At 44.8% G+C, this 19,014-nt stretch overlaps 1 protein-coding gene across 4 annotated transcripts in view; it reads right to left on the bottom strand.

Annotated features, from left to right (window-relative positions):
• The window catches only part of LOC147105665 (cAMP-dependent protein kinase type II-beta regulatory subunit-like), a 334,744-nt gene that overhangs the window by 93,848 nt on the left and 221,882 nt on the right, over positions 1-19,014 (bottom strand). For all 4 annotated transcript variants that reach the window (XM_086010222.1, XM_086010224.1, XM_086010223.1 and 1 more), the window contains one exon: positions 8,712-8,747. In XM_086010222.1, the coding sequence (XP_085866348.1) occupies positions 8,712-8,747 (36 nt within the window). The remainder of the gene's footprint in view (positions 1-8,711; positions 8,748-19,014) is intronic.

The following is a 19,014-nucleotide window of genomic DNA, read 5'->3' as shown; positions in this document are numbered from 1 at the left end:
ATCCACCTCCACCAGGAGCAGGCCATTTCGGGAAGCCGGGAAATCAGAGTGTTTCACAGGCTCAATGAAAAGGAAAAAGTATCTCCCCTCATATTTTAAGGAGGGTACACAAATTTTAAGATCATGCTCCCCAATAAAATAAAATGGCAGAGTTCCCTCGATGACTCTGAATAAATGCACCACTTGGTGTGGTTCTAAGCCATATTGATCATGGTCTTCCCAGGTCCCATCTCTGCTTTTTGCCCACTTGGCTGACTTCAACCAAGGCCATCATAGGTGCAGTACAACTGCCGAAGGCGGAAAAAAAATGAAGGGCTCCCCCACTTAATTGAAGTGTATACAGAGGTGATGTTAGATTGGTGATTCCTGATGTAAGAAAACTCACTAAGCACATGGTTGAGTATAAAACAAGGCTTTAATCAACTGTTTCACAACCATGAGATTCTAGTTACATCACTAGTTCCTGGTTACAAAAACATCCTGGGCAAGCTGGGCCCACGCTCGAGTATTTATACTCCTTGGACGGCGCCACCAGCTGGCCGCCCAGTGTTATTTCATGAGTAATTTCTTCATGAATGATAAGGTTCATGACATTCTTCCCGCCTGAAAGATTTGGAAGTCCGACGACTTCCTTCTAGCGGATTAGACGGACCACGAGTAGCTGCAGTCTTTTAGATCTTTGTTTGTGGCTGGAAGGCACGTCTCCTCGGACCATGTCTTGGTCCCTGGGTCGCTTGGTCCGTACTGGTAGATCGACAGGGTCCGTGTCGCCTTGATCGACCGGAGAGAGACTGGGGAAATCGTGACTCCGGGTGCGGGTCCCCACGGGCGCAGAGCTGGCTTCATCTTGTTTGGTAGCCAGGGATTGACCGGCGTCCTGGCTTCAGGTGGCCATCCCGTGGGGAGCGCTCGGCTCCCCGAGTTGATCCGGTGGAGTAGCCGGCAGATCCCTTGATGTCTCAGGTAGGGCGTCATCCTCAAAGGAGCGCAGAGTGTCGGCATCATTACTATGGGTCCCTCTATCAGTTGGGTCCGTGGGACCGGTTGGACAGGGAGCCAGATCTTGGCGTGAAACGGTGGACTCCCGGCCATCAGGGTATCGCACGTGCACGTATGTGGGATTAACGTCTGTTAGTTCCACCTTGTCGACGAGGGGATCGTTATTGGAAGATCGGACGAATCTTTGGAGCAGCACGGGGCCGGGAGCTGCCAACCATGACGGTAGGGACGTCCCATGAGTGGAGCGATGCTGGAACCTGATGAATCGCTTGTGAGGAGTGACATTGGTCGACGTAGAAAGAAGAGACCTGATGGAATGCAACACATCAGGGAGCACAGTTTCCCACTGCTGGGCTGGTAGGTTGCGTGACCTCAGTGCAAGATGAACAGCGTTCCAAATGATAGCGTTGTATCTCTCAACTTGTCAGTTACCGATGGGATGATATGGTGTCGTTTTACTTGTGGCGATTCCCCGTTGGGAAAGATAACTTTTGAGTTCGCTTGACATGAAGGAGGGACCCCAATCAGAGTGGATGAAAATGGCTGTACTGCAAAGGGAAAAGACTTGATCGAGGCATTTGATCACTGTGGAAGTAAGCATATTGGGACAGGGGAAAACAAAGGGAAAGCGTGAATACTCGTCCACCATAGTAAGTAAGTAGGTGTTTCACGTTGAGGAAGGCAATGGCCCTTTAAAGTTATTGCTGAGTCACTGCATAGGCTGTATAGCGTGTATGAGCGAGCCATCCGATGGACGGAAGAATTGCGGTTTTAATTACGCAAAAATTCTACAGGTGGAGCATGTTCTTTTCACATCTTCCGTAGAAAATGGGAGATTTTTAGATCGCACAAAGTGCAACATACGGGTAACGCCAGAATGGCATAAGTCAGTATGAAGATCCGCAAGAGTCGAAGTTGACATAGAAGAGCAGAATGCATGCGTGAGGGTATCCAATTCCATCCTCCAGAGTTGTAGTTTGTTATTCTTGATCTTAGTGCGTTTCCGGTTATCCAGCATAAAGGCCACGGAGCGCTGATCGGTTATAAGCGTGAAATGGCGACAAGCGAGAAAATGACTCCATTTACGTACTGCTTCGATGATAGCCGTAGCCTCCTTCTCGACAGGAGGATAATGGAGCTCGCTACCCTGCAAAGTTGTGGACAGAAATGCAATGGGTCGACCACCTTGATTCAAGGTAGCCGAGATTGCCACCTCCGATGCATCACACTTGACCACGAAAGGAAGATGTTCATCGATGGAACGAAGCTTGGCTTTTTCCAGTTGTCGCTTGGGGAGGTTGAAAGCTGAAATAGCCGTTGCCTCCAACGGAAATGACTTTGGCTGAAGCAGGGGTTGGATCTTGTCGGAGAAGTGGGGTAGCCACTTCGCATAATAGGCGAACATGCTGAGTGCCCGACGAAGAGAGCAGAGATTCGTAAGGGGAGGGAAGCGGACGAAGTCGCTCCAGATCCGGTTTGATGACACCGTTGCCCACCCAGTAGCCAAGGATGTTGACTGATGGTACTGATTTCACAGGTTTGGACTCATTTAAAGGTTAAGTTGCGACGATGGAGAACGTCAAAAAATTTCTCGAAGTTGGCATCATGCTCCTTCTGGTCATGACCAGCAATGGTGATATTATCCAGATATGGAAAAGTGTCTGTTAAGTTCTCCTGTTTGACTCGGCTATCCATTGCCCGTTGAAAGACAGCCACCCCATTGGTGACCCCAAATGGAAGGCAACAAAACTGGTAAAGCCGACCATTGGCCTCAAAGGCCGTATACTTTTTGTCAGAGTCTTTCAACGGTACTTGATGATACAGGTACACTATACCTTATCCGAAAGCCTTGGGACCAGCTAAGTTTCGGTTTTTGGAATTTTTCGGATTTCAGAAGGTATTATTATAAGACTGGGAAATTTGTATTTAATATAAATTTTAAAAGTTCAGGCTACCTCTTGCGACTGTTCCGTGTCTCATTCCCCTTCCTGCTTCTCTGGAAAGCCGGATATCGGCTGACTCCTACTAAGCTGGCCCGCAAATCAGGTCGGGTGGCAGGGGGGGGGGGGGGGGGGGGGGGAAAAGAATATCGGACGGGCCGCGGTTTGGGTCGGGTCGGGGGGAGAAAAGAATATCGGATGGGCCGCTGCAGCTATCGGACCGGCCGCTGTATTGTTGGGTTCACTCTCCCGGTACCTCCTTCACACTACCCGGCTCAGCCTGCAATCTCCTACCCAGGAGGGAACTCTGTGACCCTCTGCCCTGCTCAGCGTAAGTCATGCGCCACTCTGGTCATGTCGTGCACACGACTTACGCTGAACGAAAAAACTTTCGGTTTTTAGAGGTTTTCGGAAGTTCGGATAAAGGATAGTCTACCTGTGTGCGCTCTTCAAATCAAAAGTTGAAAATACCTTGTAGTTGGCAAGGTTATTGAGCATGTCATCGATGCGTGGTAGTGGGTAGGCATCCAGGTTGGTATACTGGTTAATAGTTTGCGAGTAATCGATGCAAAGATGTTTCTTGTGTTGCTTCCGAGGATTTTTTAACGACGACGACTTGAGCCCGCCAGGAAGATGAACATGGCTCAATGATACCGTCAGCTAGAAGGCGAGAGATCTCTGCCTCGATAAAGGATAGATCATCTTGGCTGAAACGTCGTGATTTAGTGACTATGGGCTTACATCGGGGGGAAAGATTGGCAAACAAGGAGGGCTCGTCGAGTGAAGCCGCCGAAAGCGCACAAAACAGTACTTTGGAAATAGTAAGCTCCGGCTTTGACCCTCCAAACTCGAAAGTGAGTCTTTTGTGTTGTTTCTGGAAATCCTGTCCCGGGAGCACATCACTGCATAGGTTTTTGAGCACCCCGAGCCAGGTGGAGAAATAAGTGCAGCCATTGAGAATAAGGTCGACAAGACAAAAGCCGGAAGAGTTGGTGGTCAGTGTCGTCAGAGCCATTGCAATTTCCCTGTCTGAGGGGTAAATACGCAGTTTTAACTTACTGACAGCCCGCTCACTAATGAAGCTGTCAGAGCTGCATGAGTCGATTAGTGTGCTCAAAATGTGTCCATTTACTGAAACCTTCGTGGCTGCATGGGACAAACTTTGGGGGAAAACAGCTGTGATGGGAGGAGGAGCAGTTTTACCCTCGACAGCTGTAACCTTAGCAGTGGTTCTTGGGGGAGGAGCAGTTTCATAGATAGCAGCTGTAACCTTAGTAGCGGCTCTTGGGGAAGGAGCAGTTTTATAGATAGTAGCTACAAAACTAACAGGGGCTCTAGACCGGTATACCTTAGAAAAGTGGCCTTTCTTACTGCAATGATTGCAGGTTGCGTTACGAGCAGGACAAAAATTGCTATAATGGAATGCACCTCCACAGAAGAAACACTTCCTTCCAGATTGCCAAGATACCGCGAGGGTAGGGTCGTCATCAGTGAAGGCTTCTAGGGTAGGGTTGTCATCATCATCGGTGAGGGCTTCCGCCCGAGACCTATCGAAGGAGTCATTAAAAGTGATAGCAGCAGCCCGTGCATGTGGTAAAAGATAGGTATCTGCATTCCTCTTTGGTAAGTCCAGGGAACATGCCTGGTCATAGGCAGCCTGTAACTCGAGGGTTTTATTCTCCAACAGACGCTGGCGTATGAAGGGAGACGCAATCCCATTAATAAAGGAATCACGAATTAACTCCTCCTGGTACTGCTCAGCTGTGACAGCTTTAAGATTACAATCCTTGCTGAGCCTGCGAAGCTTTTGAAGGAATTCGTCAAGTGATTCCCCGGGTTGTTGTCGAGTTGTGGCCAGTAGATGCCGAGCAAAATTTCGTTTGGGGCCTTAACATATAGTCGCTGTAATATTAGGATAGCGGAGTCATAGTCTACACAGTCTTCGATATAGTCAAACACATGAGGAGATACATAATTGGCAAGTCTCTCTAATTTATCAGGAACATTTTCACCACACACCCCGAGGAAGTTGCTGAAGGTACGATGCCAGTGTTTCCATACCTTAGCAGTTGTAGGTGAATTCGGGTCCAGATCAAGACGGGCTGGTCGGAGTAGTTTGTCCATGATGGATTGATTACTACGTCGGAGTTCCCTTATACAGTTGAAGTCGTAGTTGGCTGTTCCCGAAATAATTCAGAGCGTGGAGCTGATATAGTTGATTAAATTGACCTAAGAAAACTCACTAAGCACTTTGTTGAGTATAAAACAAGGCTTTAATGAACTGTTTCACAACCATGAGATTCTGGTTACATCACTAGTTCCTGGTTACAAAAATGTCCTGGGAAAGCTGGGCCCACGCCCGAGTATTTGTACTCCTTGGACGGCACCACCAGCTGGCCGCCCAGTGTTATTTCATGAGTAATTTCTTCATGAATGATAAGGTTCATGACAATCCCCAAGTTGAATAGTCTGTTGACACTCACCATCTAAGTTAACACATGAACAGCAGCCACTTGGGCGAGTACCAGAGAGCTGCCAGGCTCCGTGGCACTGTACCTCAGCATGAGACAGCACACCGAGGCAAGGATTAAAGGAAATTAAATTGGCGAAAGCAAAAGGTCACAAGCTGATTGTGACACAGTACCAGCAACGCAGGTTCGATTTCCACCATGCTCAGTTTCAAATGACTAGGGAAGTGCAAAGCCAAGGTTGCAGCACCTGCCTGCGGAGTAGAAATGGGGGTTAAAGAAACAAGAAAATCAAATCACACCCAGCAGTCTCTTGCACTTCCTGGCAACTAGTTACAGGGGTATTAGTTGCAGTTTGAGAGCCTGTCTGTATTCTTAGCACCAGAGCTGTCTGTAACAGTTGGACCAAACATGGGCAATAGTTTACAAAGAATACATTTCCATTAAAAAGATTATACGAGGCATTTTAGCAGTGATCCTGCATTAGATTTCAAAAGCTAACAATTCAATAGAAAAAACAAATGTGAAGAGGGTCACAGCAATCTTCAAATTTAGTGTTGCATTAGAAATGACTTAATATAGTGTTAATACAGTTACAGGAAGCTTGTCAGCTTTGTTTACTGCATCAGGCTGTTCTTACTACTGCACAAATGCCAGCATCACTGCACCCGTGTATTATTGCCCGATTGCTATTATGTAGTGAGATAAGCTGATGTTTGAATAGGCTTTTTTTTATACCATAGTCTCTTTTAGAAGTTGCGATGATGGCACAAACATGGTCTCGCAATACAGAAAATACGCGTTTTGATTTTTCTTGATGGAATGCTTCAAAAATGAAACTGATTTTACTTAGACTTGTCTCACAACCCATTGAATTTTAATAAAGTAGCTAAATCAACCTAGTAAAAGATATTAGACACTAAAGGGGGAATTTTCCCAGCCCTGGAGAGACGGGTATGGAGGCAGGACTGCCGAGAAAATGGCAGAAACTGGGAGCGGGTACCGACCCCGCTCCCAACCCGCCTCCATGCCATCTTCCCGGGAGGCAGGTCCCCAAGGCACGCAAGGACCCATCTCCGAGGCGGGAAGGGGATTAGAGCCAATTAACTGCCTGTTAACAGGCAGTTTTGAGGCTTTTCCCCATTTTACGCCTGCAATTGTGGGCTTCCTGACGCCTGCGAACCTCGCCAGGGTCAGCGAGGTGAGCAGTGGATCTGCGGGGGTGAAAGGGATTGAAATGTCAGCTGTAGAGGTGAGTGATGGTGCAAATGTGGACAGTTAAGTATGAGAGATGAGTGTAAAGTGTTGGAAAAAGTTTCCTTACCTTTGCTTCTTTCTGCAGGCTTCAACCTTTGAGGATCGGGAGGTGCCTCATCTCAGCAGTAGTGATGACAGAATGGCTGATGCAATCTCAGATGCAGCACCCATCTGCTTTCTGCTGAGGAGAGGGGTCTTGGTGAGCCTTTGTGCAAGGGCTCACCTTAGAACAGAGATTGTCAGTGTTTGACAGCTTCTCAAAGCTGTCAAACGCTGACAATTCATGTCAAAAAAATTTCGACAGATGAAACGTCATACGCTGAAGTCATCTGTAACCGGCTTTCCCTTAATTGGCCAGTAATGCCAATCAAGGGAAAATAGCGTGGGTTGGTCAGACGTCGCTGGGGGCGGGTCTGAAACCCAGAAACCTTAAGTCCCGCCTCCAGCACATCTCCATTGACAAAATCCAGCCCTTAATATTGAAGAGAATGTTGGCAAAGCTTACAATTTGTAACAGTTTTTCCAAAGGTACGTGTGGCCATAAAAGCAAAAGAAATTTTAAATATGAAAATGTTATTAAGAACACCTGCAATGGATTGTGGTACCGCAAGACAGTTCGAATCCAACACCAAATATGGTTTGCAATGTACTACAGGAAACTTTCTGGTATCCGGCACTGCCAGGACCGAGCTGGTGCCGTTAGATCAAAACTGCCATATAAACTAGCGGCAATGTTAAAACATACAGAGCTTTTCAGCTCCGTGTGAATCAACAAACCCTGTTGCTTAGCAAAAGCTTCAAAACAGTCGGCTGCAGCTGCAAGCGTCTCTAGCTGAAGCTGTTGCTTAGCTACAGACCTTGCAGAGCCTGACTGGGAAAAAAAAAAGCAACAAGAAGTTAAAAAAACTTATAGAAAACGGCTCCTGAATTTTGCCGGTAGATAGAGCTTTCCGGACTTTTAACCTCGGGTTAAACGAAAGTTTCCTGTACTTATTGTATTCGACCAAGTCCAGAGACACACAACGTCTTTGAGCAGTAGACAGAGAGAAATAAACAATATTACCCATGTTCCCCTGGGTGGACAGGTAACTTTCATCGATCCTGACTCTCTCTACAAACTGTTGAGGAAAGCTTAAGATCTTTATAGGCTCTCTCTCACAAACACTGTCACTGCTGATTCATTATAGCATGACAAGTGTTACTGTGAACAAGACTCCAGAAATTAGAGATTTTCTTCAAAAAGACCAGATGCTAATTGTTTACCATTTAAGATCTAACTAATCATCCTGAGTGCCACTGTCCCACTTCCTATCTCAAGGCTGCCTTGGCAATCTCGTTTCACAATGTGGCCACAGAAGTATGTCAACAGGCACAAATCTCTCATCCTGCACTTTTGGCAGAAGCTAAACACAGTCAGCTAAATTGTACCCTGACACATTACACCCTAAAGCATCCGAGGAATGGACAACTTCAGCCATTTCATTATTTCTAGCTACAGTACAAATCTACAAGCTATCTACAAGCAAAAAGTTTAATCATATGATATTAAATCAAATCCCAATCCTACATGTATATATATGTATACAAGAGTAGGGTATCATACAGTTCTGGCCATGTGCATAAAGGGGACAAGACATTTCAACAGTCAAACCTGTTTACAGAATCGCTCGCTGGTAATGACAAATCCAAAAAGTGATAACTACCTTTGCACAAAAAGGGCCAAAAGTCTTTTCATTGGCGATAATTTCTTCCTATATCAGAACTGAACCACCAAAATCTGTGCATATTTTATTTCTATGAATTTTGCATTGTTGTCAGCTATTAAATGCTGGTCCTCTAGTTTGCATCACATTATTTCAGAGGGCAGTGAAATTACTGTTCAGTCTCATTCAGTGAAGCACAGAATTAAACAACTTTTTCAAGCTTACCATGCTGTAATTAGACTTTAAGTATCAAAGCTTGAATTAAATTCTACAGCATTAATTTCACTGCTCCTCACAGTATCCATATTACTGAAGAGAATCATAAATACATAATGTGTTCCTACCAGACACTCGTCGAGTAAATCTATTTATCACAGGAGCTGAAAAACAAAAAGGATAAGTGCAGCATTTTAGCTAATACTTAAAGAAATTTCATTAATACTGGTTCGAATTACAAACCTTTGAGAATGTCGACACAAAAGCCCAAGGTAAATTTCGATATTGCAAAGGTTTACATTTATCTTGTAATCAATTTAAATATGTATTTTATTTAAAAGTTGTAAATATTAGAGAAAATACATTAACTGTGCACCATAAACATGAAATTGATAGTTAAACCTGATGACATCGAGATTGCCACACTTCAATATGAAATCCTTAAATACTTTCACTGAAGATACTCTCTAATTTGAAGTCAATGTGATAACAAACTAGCAACAATTCCTACCAACTGTGAAAGCAGGAACTACAACCATTACAAGATCAAGGTCATGCTGACTTGAAACAGAGGCACAAGATTTACAATTCAATTAAAAAAAATTAAAACAAAAATAAAAGCGAAACACAAAATCTACTTGAAATTATAGGATCACAAATTACAGCACAGGAGGCTATTCTGCCGATCATGCCTGTGCTAGCTTTTGAATTCTATTTTAATGCTATTCCCTGCATCATTTTACAATTTCGACATCACTTCTTTCCTTTTGTATTCAATGCCACATATATAAAACCCAATCTCTACTCAAGAATGTCACCATTTACAATAGACTTCCTTTCATAAATTTCCCCCCCGCAAAATACACCACCATATTTATCTGCATTGAATTTCATCTCCCACATATCTACGCACTCTGTTCATCTGGCATGTCCTCCTGAATTCTTCCTCACCGTCAGCCATGCTCCGAATTTGGTATCAGCAGCAAACTTAAATATACTCTATTCCTCATGTCAATGTCCAAATCATTTTATACAAGTGGAAACAAGCAGTTTGAACATAGATCCCTGGGGCAGACGACTATTTACATCCCATCAATCCTTAAAATATTCATTTACTCCTGTAGGGGCAAATTCAAGGTTAGTTAGATTTTGCTAAGCAATTTATTTCAATGCTGAATTTCAAAATGGAGTATCGGCACTTACAAACCAAAACAAGCTCCAAATTCCAAATCACGCACTGGGCTTTTCTTGATAAGAAAATATCTAAATCAGATTTTAAAAGTGCTGTAAAGCGAGACCTCAGTTCCTAGCCACCAAGTTTCATTACCCAAGGTTATTTAAGTAAGCAAAACTGCTCAAGAGTTTAAATACAATCTAGTGATATATACCCTAATACCTCAAAAAAATCTCTACATGAACCAAAACCTTGGTAATTCCATTTGGGGTTGGTGCGAGCAAGAGACTACAGTATAATGCAATGATGCTACCGGTCTTCCCCACCATTATCACTAAATGGCCACTGTGTTTCCACTTTTTGTGGGTCTATTCTCCCAGTGAGACATGTCATACCCAGGGATGGTGATGCAGGGTCTGGAACGTTGATTGATAGATATGACTGAGTATGAATATATCGGACATAAAAAACAGAAAATGCTGGAGATACTCAGCAGGCCAGGGCAGCATCTGTGGAGAGAGGAGCAGAGTTAACGTTTCAGGTCGATGACCCTTCGTCAGAACAGGAAAAAGTTAGAGATGTAACAGATTTTAAGCAAGTGCTGGCTAGGGAAAGGAGGGAGGGGAAGAAGGAACAAAGGGGAAGGTCTGTGATAGGGTGGAAGGCAGGAGAGATTAAATGACAAAAGGTATGATAGTACAAAGCAAAAGGAGATGGTAATAGGATAAATAAAGAAACAAAAGATGAGCCTAGAAGATAGAAGAGGAGTAAATTGGAATGGCAGAATCATCAACAGCTGCCATGTGAAAAAATAGGGGCCGAGGTTATGGTTGAAATTGTTGAACTCGATGTTGAGTCCAGAAGGCTGTAAAGTGCCTAATGGAAAGATGAGCTGCTGTTCCTCGAACTTGCACTGTTCCAACGAAATTCAATGTAAGAGGTCGAGGACAGAGTGGGAGTGAAGCAGAGAATTAAAGTGACAGGCGACCAGAAGCTTGGGGTCACGCTTACGGACTGAAAAGAGGTGTTCCGCAAAGCAGTCACCCAATCTGCGTTTGGTCTCCCCAATGTAGAGGAGACCGCATCGTGAGCGGCGAATACAGTATACTAAATTGCAAGAAGTACAAGTAAATCGGTTTCACCTGGAAAGAGTATTTGGGGCCCTAGACAGTGGGAAGGGAGGAGGTAAAAGGGCAGGTGTTGCATCTTCTGCGCTTGCAAGGGAAGGGGAGTGATTGAGGAGTGGACCAGGGTGTCGCGGAGGGAGCGGTCCTTTCACAATGCTGAAAGGTGGAAGATGTCCTCCCACAGTCCAAAGATGTGCGGGTTAGGTTGATTGGCTATGATAAATTGACCCTTAGTGTTAGGGGGATTAAATACGTGGGGTTACAGGGATAGGGTGGGACATGTGTTGGTGTAGGGGTTACGGGGATAGGGTGGGATATGTGTCAGTGCAGGCTCGATGGGCCGAAATGGCCTCTATCTGCACTGTGGGGTTTCTGTGATTCTGTGATGTGTTTGGTGGTGGGATCACCCCAAAGGTAGCAGAAGATAATCTGATGAATGTGGAGGCTGGTGGGGTGAAAGGTGAGGACAAGGGGAACCCTATTGTGCTTTTGGGAGGGAGGGGAAGGGTGAGAGCAGAAGTGCAGGAAATGGAACAGACACGGTCAAGGGCCGTGTCAACCACAGTAGAGGGGAATCCTCGGTTGAGGAAAAAGGAAGACATATTGGAAACAGTAGTATGGAAGGTGGCATCGTCAGAACAGATGCGGCGGAGACGGAGAAATATCATACTGTTGCTTGACTAGTCTGTGGGAGCGATCTCCGAATGAGCACCATGATATTAACGAGGAGGAGTTTGCAGGGTTGAGTAGGCTGGGATTGCCCAAATCTTGTCTCAATCCAATGCCTGGATCATTGCTGGTAGTTACATCTAATAGTTCTTTGATTAAAGTGAAACCTGTAAATTAGGGACACCCAAGGGACTTGCATCAGGTGTCCTTTATTTGCAGGTGTTCTTATTTTCATAATGGTTATTGTAAACTGAATAAGCCAAATATCCCAGGATTAGCTGCATCTCCTGCAGTGTCCCTTCTTTTGTTTGCCCTCAACTGGGATTGTGCCTAATTTTGAAGCTATGCTAGCAGTATGTGATTTCAGTTCATTGAGTTTCCCAGTCCATTGCCAAGCCAGGGTGTTTTTCTATTGAGGGAGGGATGTCCCGATCCTGGGATCTGCTGCACTGGCAGCCTGCACAGGGAGAGATGGCTGCTATAGGGCTGGAGTGCCAGAGAGATCCCAGCCAAATTGGGGGGGAATTAATATCCCGCAAATCCCTGTCCGGGACCCCTTCACTCGGTGTGCTGCAGCTGCTAATGTCTGAAGTACTACGGGGCGAGTAGGGTGCTGTTAGCAGCTCATCAGTGCCTGATCTACTGGTGGATTAGGGTTGCCAACTCTGTATGGGGTCATTCCTGGAGGTTTGATCATGTGATCCTCTGACCACATGACACCTACAAATCTTATTGGATTTACCTTACATAAAAGTTGGGTCCCCTGGAGCTGGGAATCTTTATTTGTGGTTTTGCGCCATCAGCTGTTGTGCGAGAAGTTCCAAGAAACAGAAGGCCACCCGAGAGCAGGCAAAGGGGGGAAGCCAAAGGCAGGAAAAAGGTGAAACCATTCTCTCCATCTCTCCCCCCACCACCGAGCCCCCGGTCTCCTCCCCAAGCCCCTATTCCTATCTCTCTCCCCAAGGCCCCATTCCCCATCTCAAGCATCACCACCCGCACCCACCCCCCCCCCCCCCCCAACCCCTGCATGCAATTTCAGGGCACCCCACCTCCACCACACTGATTTTAGGGCCAAATGCCAGCTCCTCCCCACCCGGTCGGGACTCTCGGTGGGCGACGGCACTGAGCAGCAACCAGTGATGAGCTCCATGGAAAAGGTGGGAAATTATTCTGTTTAAAACTAATGCAGTTTCACCTCGTTCTGACTCCCGGCCCCAGGCTAACAGTTAGTCATTATTTATGGTACCTCGCACGTGTCTGTTTCTCATGTGGCCGCACAACTGCGGGAAATTTAAAATCGCTCCTCCCCCAGGCCGCTGGAGGCATCGCTAAGGATAGGAACCCCCCTGATTCCGGGAAAGTGTGGAGCGAGATGTTCCCGACTTTTGGGGAATGGCATTCAACCCCAGAGCTAGAGCGGCTCCTCTGCTGCTACGGATGCTGGGTGAAGAGATCTCCATTTCTTTCACCCGCTGCCTCACACTTAGCTGCGTGTCCCATGTTTTCAGTTGTAAATTAACTTGGTACATTAAAGGCTGTTCGTAATTTGGGAGTATCCATGCTTTCAAGGTGCAGCTTGTATCTATTATAATGCAAGTTAGTGGGGACTGTCTGTAAGTTTTTAGGAGGTGTCAGTTTGTACAGGTTTCACTGTAGATACTACAATGGGGAGAATGTAGGGCATTCTGGATGGATGAACTAAGATAGACTGGACGGCCTTCCTCTTGTATCACCCTTACCAACTTACCTTTTGCAATGTCACTAGAGACCCACCAGTATATTCTATAAGGTTTTGCACATGCACACACTTCCTGTCTTGTAAAACTTACTTCTTCCTGTTATTATTCTCATGTCGGTCATTATTTTGTGTCATGATTAAGCTTACCCATTCATTTTGCTCAACTCCGAGCCCTACCAGCTGCATTTCCAAGATAGGCGGTGCTAAAATTGAACCCATGGCCAGACGCTACTGGCTTCTCCTTGCTACCACCTCTTGTGGCTACTATCACCCCTCCACCATGACTTGACCTTGAAGGTCAGTTCTCTTGAGGTAGACTGGCCTAAGCCCTTATCTCTCAGCATATCTTATGTAGGGGTTCGCAAAAATCCCCTCAGTCCCCGAAGATCGGGAAATATTAATCTACATCGTGGAAATTGCCTCTGGGTTGGACAATGTTTTAAACATACCCAGAATCGCAGGGGGGCTGCGTTGAGTTGGGCAGCACGTGGACAACACCGGAATAGAGGAACTTCGTGGAAAAATTTGCACACTTTAAGACAGCACATTTTATTTAAAAATGTACTCGAGTTTTGAACTGTGTAAATTGCAAAGGGGATAAAAATGGCCATCAGAAAGCATGGCCAAGGACAAAGGCAGCTCGTGTATGTCTGTGGAGCTGGGCTGTCAGTCACCCTGTAGCATGGGCGGGTCCGGTTAGGGGGCGGGGGGGGGAGTTCCCCTGCCCTGCCAATACAATCGATGTGTTTATAGAAACTGATCAAACCACTTAAAGCTGTCCACAGGAAATGGCTTTGTTTACTATAGCCTCCCAAGCTGTTTACACAGTAATTCAACTCCATTCAAAGCCATTCACAGACAAGGGGAGGCAATGGCAGTCAAATTCTGTCAATCAAAAAAAAGGGAGTTTCCCTTCCCTTCAGAGACAATCGATGTTTGTTTACAGGAAACTGCTACCCTGTTGACATAAGGGATTAAACCACTTGAGACTGCAGTTTCAGTGACCGCAGGACAAAGGGCTTCTGTTTACCTAGTAATCCAACTCCATTCAAAGCCCAGCACACAATGAAAAAGACACTCAAACTGAGGAAGGGAACAGTTTAAACTGAATGGGTTTGAATCACCCATTCCAGACAATGGGAGCAGTTTGGCCACTGGGAAATAGCCCATTTGAATCAGCCAATCATGGCCTTTCTCTTGTGTATTCGAACTTTTCGGCACGAATTTGCATACAGACCTTTTCAGCGCCAAAACAGCAGGAGCTCCCAGGATATAAAGATAGCTTCTCAGAAGCAAATCTCTCTCTTATTTTTCTTGGACTGCAGGTGAGCTCTTCTCTCTCTTTGGACCACAGGTGAGCAGGTTTCTGACTCCTCAGCAAGGCAATCTAGTAAGGAGTTAGAGGGGTGGTAATTTAAGGGAAATTGCTAAGATTGTAAGGCTTACATTGTAGCCATTTATCCCTTGTTTTTGCCGTCTGCCTTCCCGTTAAGCAATTTTATATTGATCGTGTGGTGCAGTTTCTTTATTGCTTTGATCGTGTGGTATAGTTTTCTTTAGTTAATAAAGTTTGATTTTCTCGCATCCAGACCATTTTGTCCATTATAAGTTCCTCCAGTCAGAACTGGAAGGGTGGGTTTAGCGATTCGAAACCGCTGTTTGGTATTGGTCTCAGTGCAGTGGGAAAAAAAGGCTGCTTGACCAGGTAAATTACCGTAAACCAGGTAAAAGATGCCTCCCCTGCACTTACCAACTGGCCCAAAATATTTGTTTTTGTTCTTTTGTTCCCTCGCTGGAAAGGAAATTGAGGGCTTTACCTCTGATCTCTTCCCTGTCCAAAGGTTTGACAGTCGGGCTGCCAATTAAGTCAGTCACTACACGCTGGGTGGAGGCCCTTGGCAACTTTCTATTGCGGTTTCCAAAATCAAGAGGGTTTTCTTGATAAAATGGGTCTAGATAGACTGCCAAGTTTTTAAATCTAAAGACAAGCAACATTCCACAGATCAGCCCATCCAGTTTGCTGCAAAAACACAACTTTTCCCATCTTTCACACCTCCCCCTAAAGCTCTGGTTGTGAAGTAGATTTTAAACCTTTGTGAACTCACTTTAAAATATGATCATAACCAGATCTTCTGTGGCAAAATGGTCACACACCCTGAAAGACAACACACTGTTCAAGGCAAGTGCAGAAATTAAAATTGCAACGATATGTACATCAATATTATTAAGAGTCTTGTGTATGCACACACTCCCTGTATCACAATTTTGAGTAACTCTTCTTAGGTCAATATTTACAATGGAAACTGCTTATGTAAACATTTATAATAGCAATGTGCTATGTAAACATTTACCCATCATGTTGTAGTTGCATGCTTCCCACCAAACCGCTGTGCTTCTTCTGGCTGTCTGCCTAATGTTTCCATCTCCAAGTTGTTTTATTATTTCTGGCTGCCTGCAATCCAGCACTGCAGTTTGGCTGCCTTCACCCCACTTGCATTCCTGGACCTATGCTTGCAAATTTCTCAGCTCCCCCCCCACCCTTGGACAGCATCCCAGCCCCAATCGATTCCAGAGAAATCCCCGTCGTTGTCCCTGCTCCCCCAAAGTATTCAGTACAGTCCCACTCTTCACAAAGTTTCTCTTCCACCCCCCCGCCACACAGATTTCCTACCCCAAACTAAAAATTTTAACCCTCTCTGTTCCAAGCCCTGACCCTTTAAAAACTGCTTCTTCCTCTTTGACCCTTCTTAAAAACTGCTGTCCGCTTACAAAATGCTCCCAAGCTCCTCCCGCATTCCAACCCCATCCCCGAGCCGTGACTATTTAACATTGTTCAGCCTACTCAACCAGCAGGTTCCCAGTCCCAGCCCAATCCCGTCACTGGCCCCAATTCTTTAAACTTTTTTCATCCCCTAATCTTTCCTGGGTCTTTCAAAGTTTTGCCTCACTGCAACTTCCTACCCACCTCCCTCAAGTTCCTAGCCCTGACTGTGTAAACATTTTTTCTTCAATCACCAACTCCAAGCTTTGCAGCTGTTAAATTTTATTTCCACCTGATCCCAGTCTTCAAAAAAGAAAGTTTTTATTTGCCCACTCTTTTTACCACCATATCTTCCAACGCATGTACAATGCTATGGGAGATACACTGATACTTAAAATAAGAGGACCCAGAATAGCACTTTCCAATTGATCTAAAAGGCAAAACTTTTTTTTGTTGCATAAAACTAGGGTCAATCACCGCATCAAATAACAGGCCATTCTTGAAAGTAAAATCAGGGTAATAGAAAATGGCACTACACAAGCAAACAGCCCCTGTAATTCTTTTCCTCCCCTCAGTGCTGCCAATTTGACAAATTTTGGAAGTCGGTTTTTCATCCAATTTTTATAAATCTAGATTTTACCAGGGCAGAGAAAATTTGAGGGGTTTACAGAGATCTAACTACAGAAAATGAGAGAGTAACTTTCACAAAGTAACTTGGAAATTAAAGCCAACTTCATGTTCAATCGCTGCAGAATTCTAAGCAAATTAACACTAAGCTTTTTTTAAAAATTAGGTTAAAAATAGACATGTTTTTCCTCCAACTACATGGCAGTATATAGAGAACAGAAAGATTTATGGAATCTGTAGGAAAGCCAGGATTTAAAACTATAAACCGTCAGGTCTGTTATGCACTTATTTTTGTCTCACTCAATACTGACAGATGTTTTTTTTCCAAATCCCTTTCTCTTGACGTTGCATTAAAGCCTCTTCAAACAAAGGCGGATGTGCCAGCTTTTCGGCTAACTGTACTTCAATGTTACTCAAAGCAATGTTTTTTTCATTGTATTAGGAAATGTTCACGTACATTACTTTAAGATGTACTTTCACACATTAACCCTGAACTTTAAAATTAGCCACACCAGCTACTCAGCAGTGCAAAGTTTAAAATCACGGTCAAATATCTATGCTTTAGGAAGTAGGTTGTTCAAAGAATTTTTCTGGGTAGAAAAAGCTGGAGAGCTGAACCATTCATGGACACACATGCTGCAGGAACTGAGAGCTGCTTAATGCAAACTGGATGCTCATAGCTTTCCAGCTACAACCCATGCTATGGTGCACTCCCCACCCACTGCACTGGGTAGATCTGATATGAAACCTGATGGGAATGCCCACAGTATAATAAAATCCCACTGCAAGGTTTGAATAATCCAGTTTTGTAAGACGACATGCTTTTAAACAGAAAAAATAATGTGCCTGCAGGGTTGTGTCGGTAACTGGACTAATATGCCACCATTAGGATCATGAATGAATTGACAAATGGAAATAACGGGTTTACCGAGCAGATCAGATCTATAGAATGGAAAGAGGCTTTGCCCCGTAGAAGAGCTGGGAGATAAATGTTGGCTGGAAAGTATAACCAATGTAATCAGATTTGCTGAAACCACTAAACACCAAGGCAGGTACAAATAATAGACCGGATTTTGCTGTAGAAGTAACGGTGAGGCTAACGGGGCTCACCGTTATTGAAGTGTAAATCAGACAGCAACTTCCAGCGACCGCACATTCGCAGTTAAATGCGGAAATCTGGAAGTTCCTGTAAGAGTTGCCCAGCTCTTCCAGAAGCTGTGCTATCGGTATCTCACCGAGAGATTCAGCATTGAAACACACGGAAGGGCGTGAAGTTGCTGTACTTGTGTGACAGATACCCTCTAAACTCACCAGAAAAAGCTAGGGCTTGTCCATTCCAATATAAGTATTTTTTTCACGGGGTGATTAAGTCTTAATTACTGCCAATCAACCTTGCTGGCTCTGAAAATTAACTTTTACAAGTGTGGAGTCCCATTCTTTCAGATTTTAATTATTGTTGGAGATTTTTTTTAGTGTAATTTTTTTTTTTAACTTTTTCTTTGTCTCTTATCTCTCTCTTAATCCCATTTTTTCCCCTCTCTTTTGCTTTCTGTACCTGATTTGACATTGAATTCAATATTCTAACTAACACTTCCTGGTTCTACAGTCCCTGCATTCCTCATTAACAATTTCTTCAATCGCATCGGTTAAGGAGATACATACAGGTAGCTTGCTTGCGCTGTTTGCACAGGTCCCAAATCCCCTGTACAGGGCGATGCGCCAAAATGGCTTTCTAATTACAATGGGCCAGAAATTCGGGTCCCCATGGGTGAGTAGGCGCTGTGTACTCACCCGTAAGGCCCACGTGATCCCAAGGGACGCTGCGAATTAACTTCGCCACTGGGATACGCAAGCACTGCACACCGGCAGCTGGAGGAGGCCCAGGATCGGAATCCCACGCGGGCCCACAGCACAACGGCAGGCGCGCTAAGTGCAGGTCGGGGGCTTACACCCGCGGGAAGCCTCTGACCCGAATTTCTGGCCCAGTAAGTTCCAGTGCAAAATCCCATAACAAGTCTGTGGGCAAGTGCAAGTGTAATGAAAAGCTGGTGCTGTTCGTTCACCACGGCGAACAAAATCCTGCCCAATATGAATTGTTAAGTTAACCTTGTGGTAGAAGTGATAACCAATTATCTTGACTTTTACAAATTTCATGAACAATAAATGCAAAAGTATGATCGAAGACTGGAAAGAATTTATGACTGATGGGAACACACATACTCCCCATAATCTGGTTCAAGAAGCATTTGATGCCAAGGCTATCAATTAGAAAATACATCAATTGGCATATTTCACACCCATTATCGACTTAAAATAGGTAGATGTTAAGAATTGT

Source organism: Somniosus microcephalus, chromosome 17 (genome assembly GCF_052327205.1).
Source record: "Somniosus microcephalus isolate GS21.2 chromosome 17, FLI_Smic_1.0, whole genome shotgun sequence".
Lineage (NCBI taxonomy): Eukaryota > Metazoa > Chordata > Chondrichthyes > Squaliformes > Somniosidae > Somniosus > Somniosus microcephalus.
Note: the sequence above shows the minus strand (reverse complement) of the source record. Positions and strands in the feature narration are given on the sequence as shown.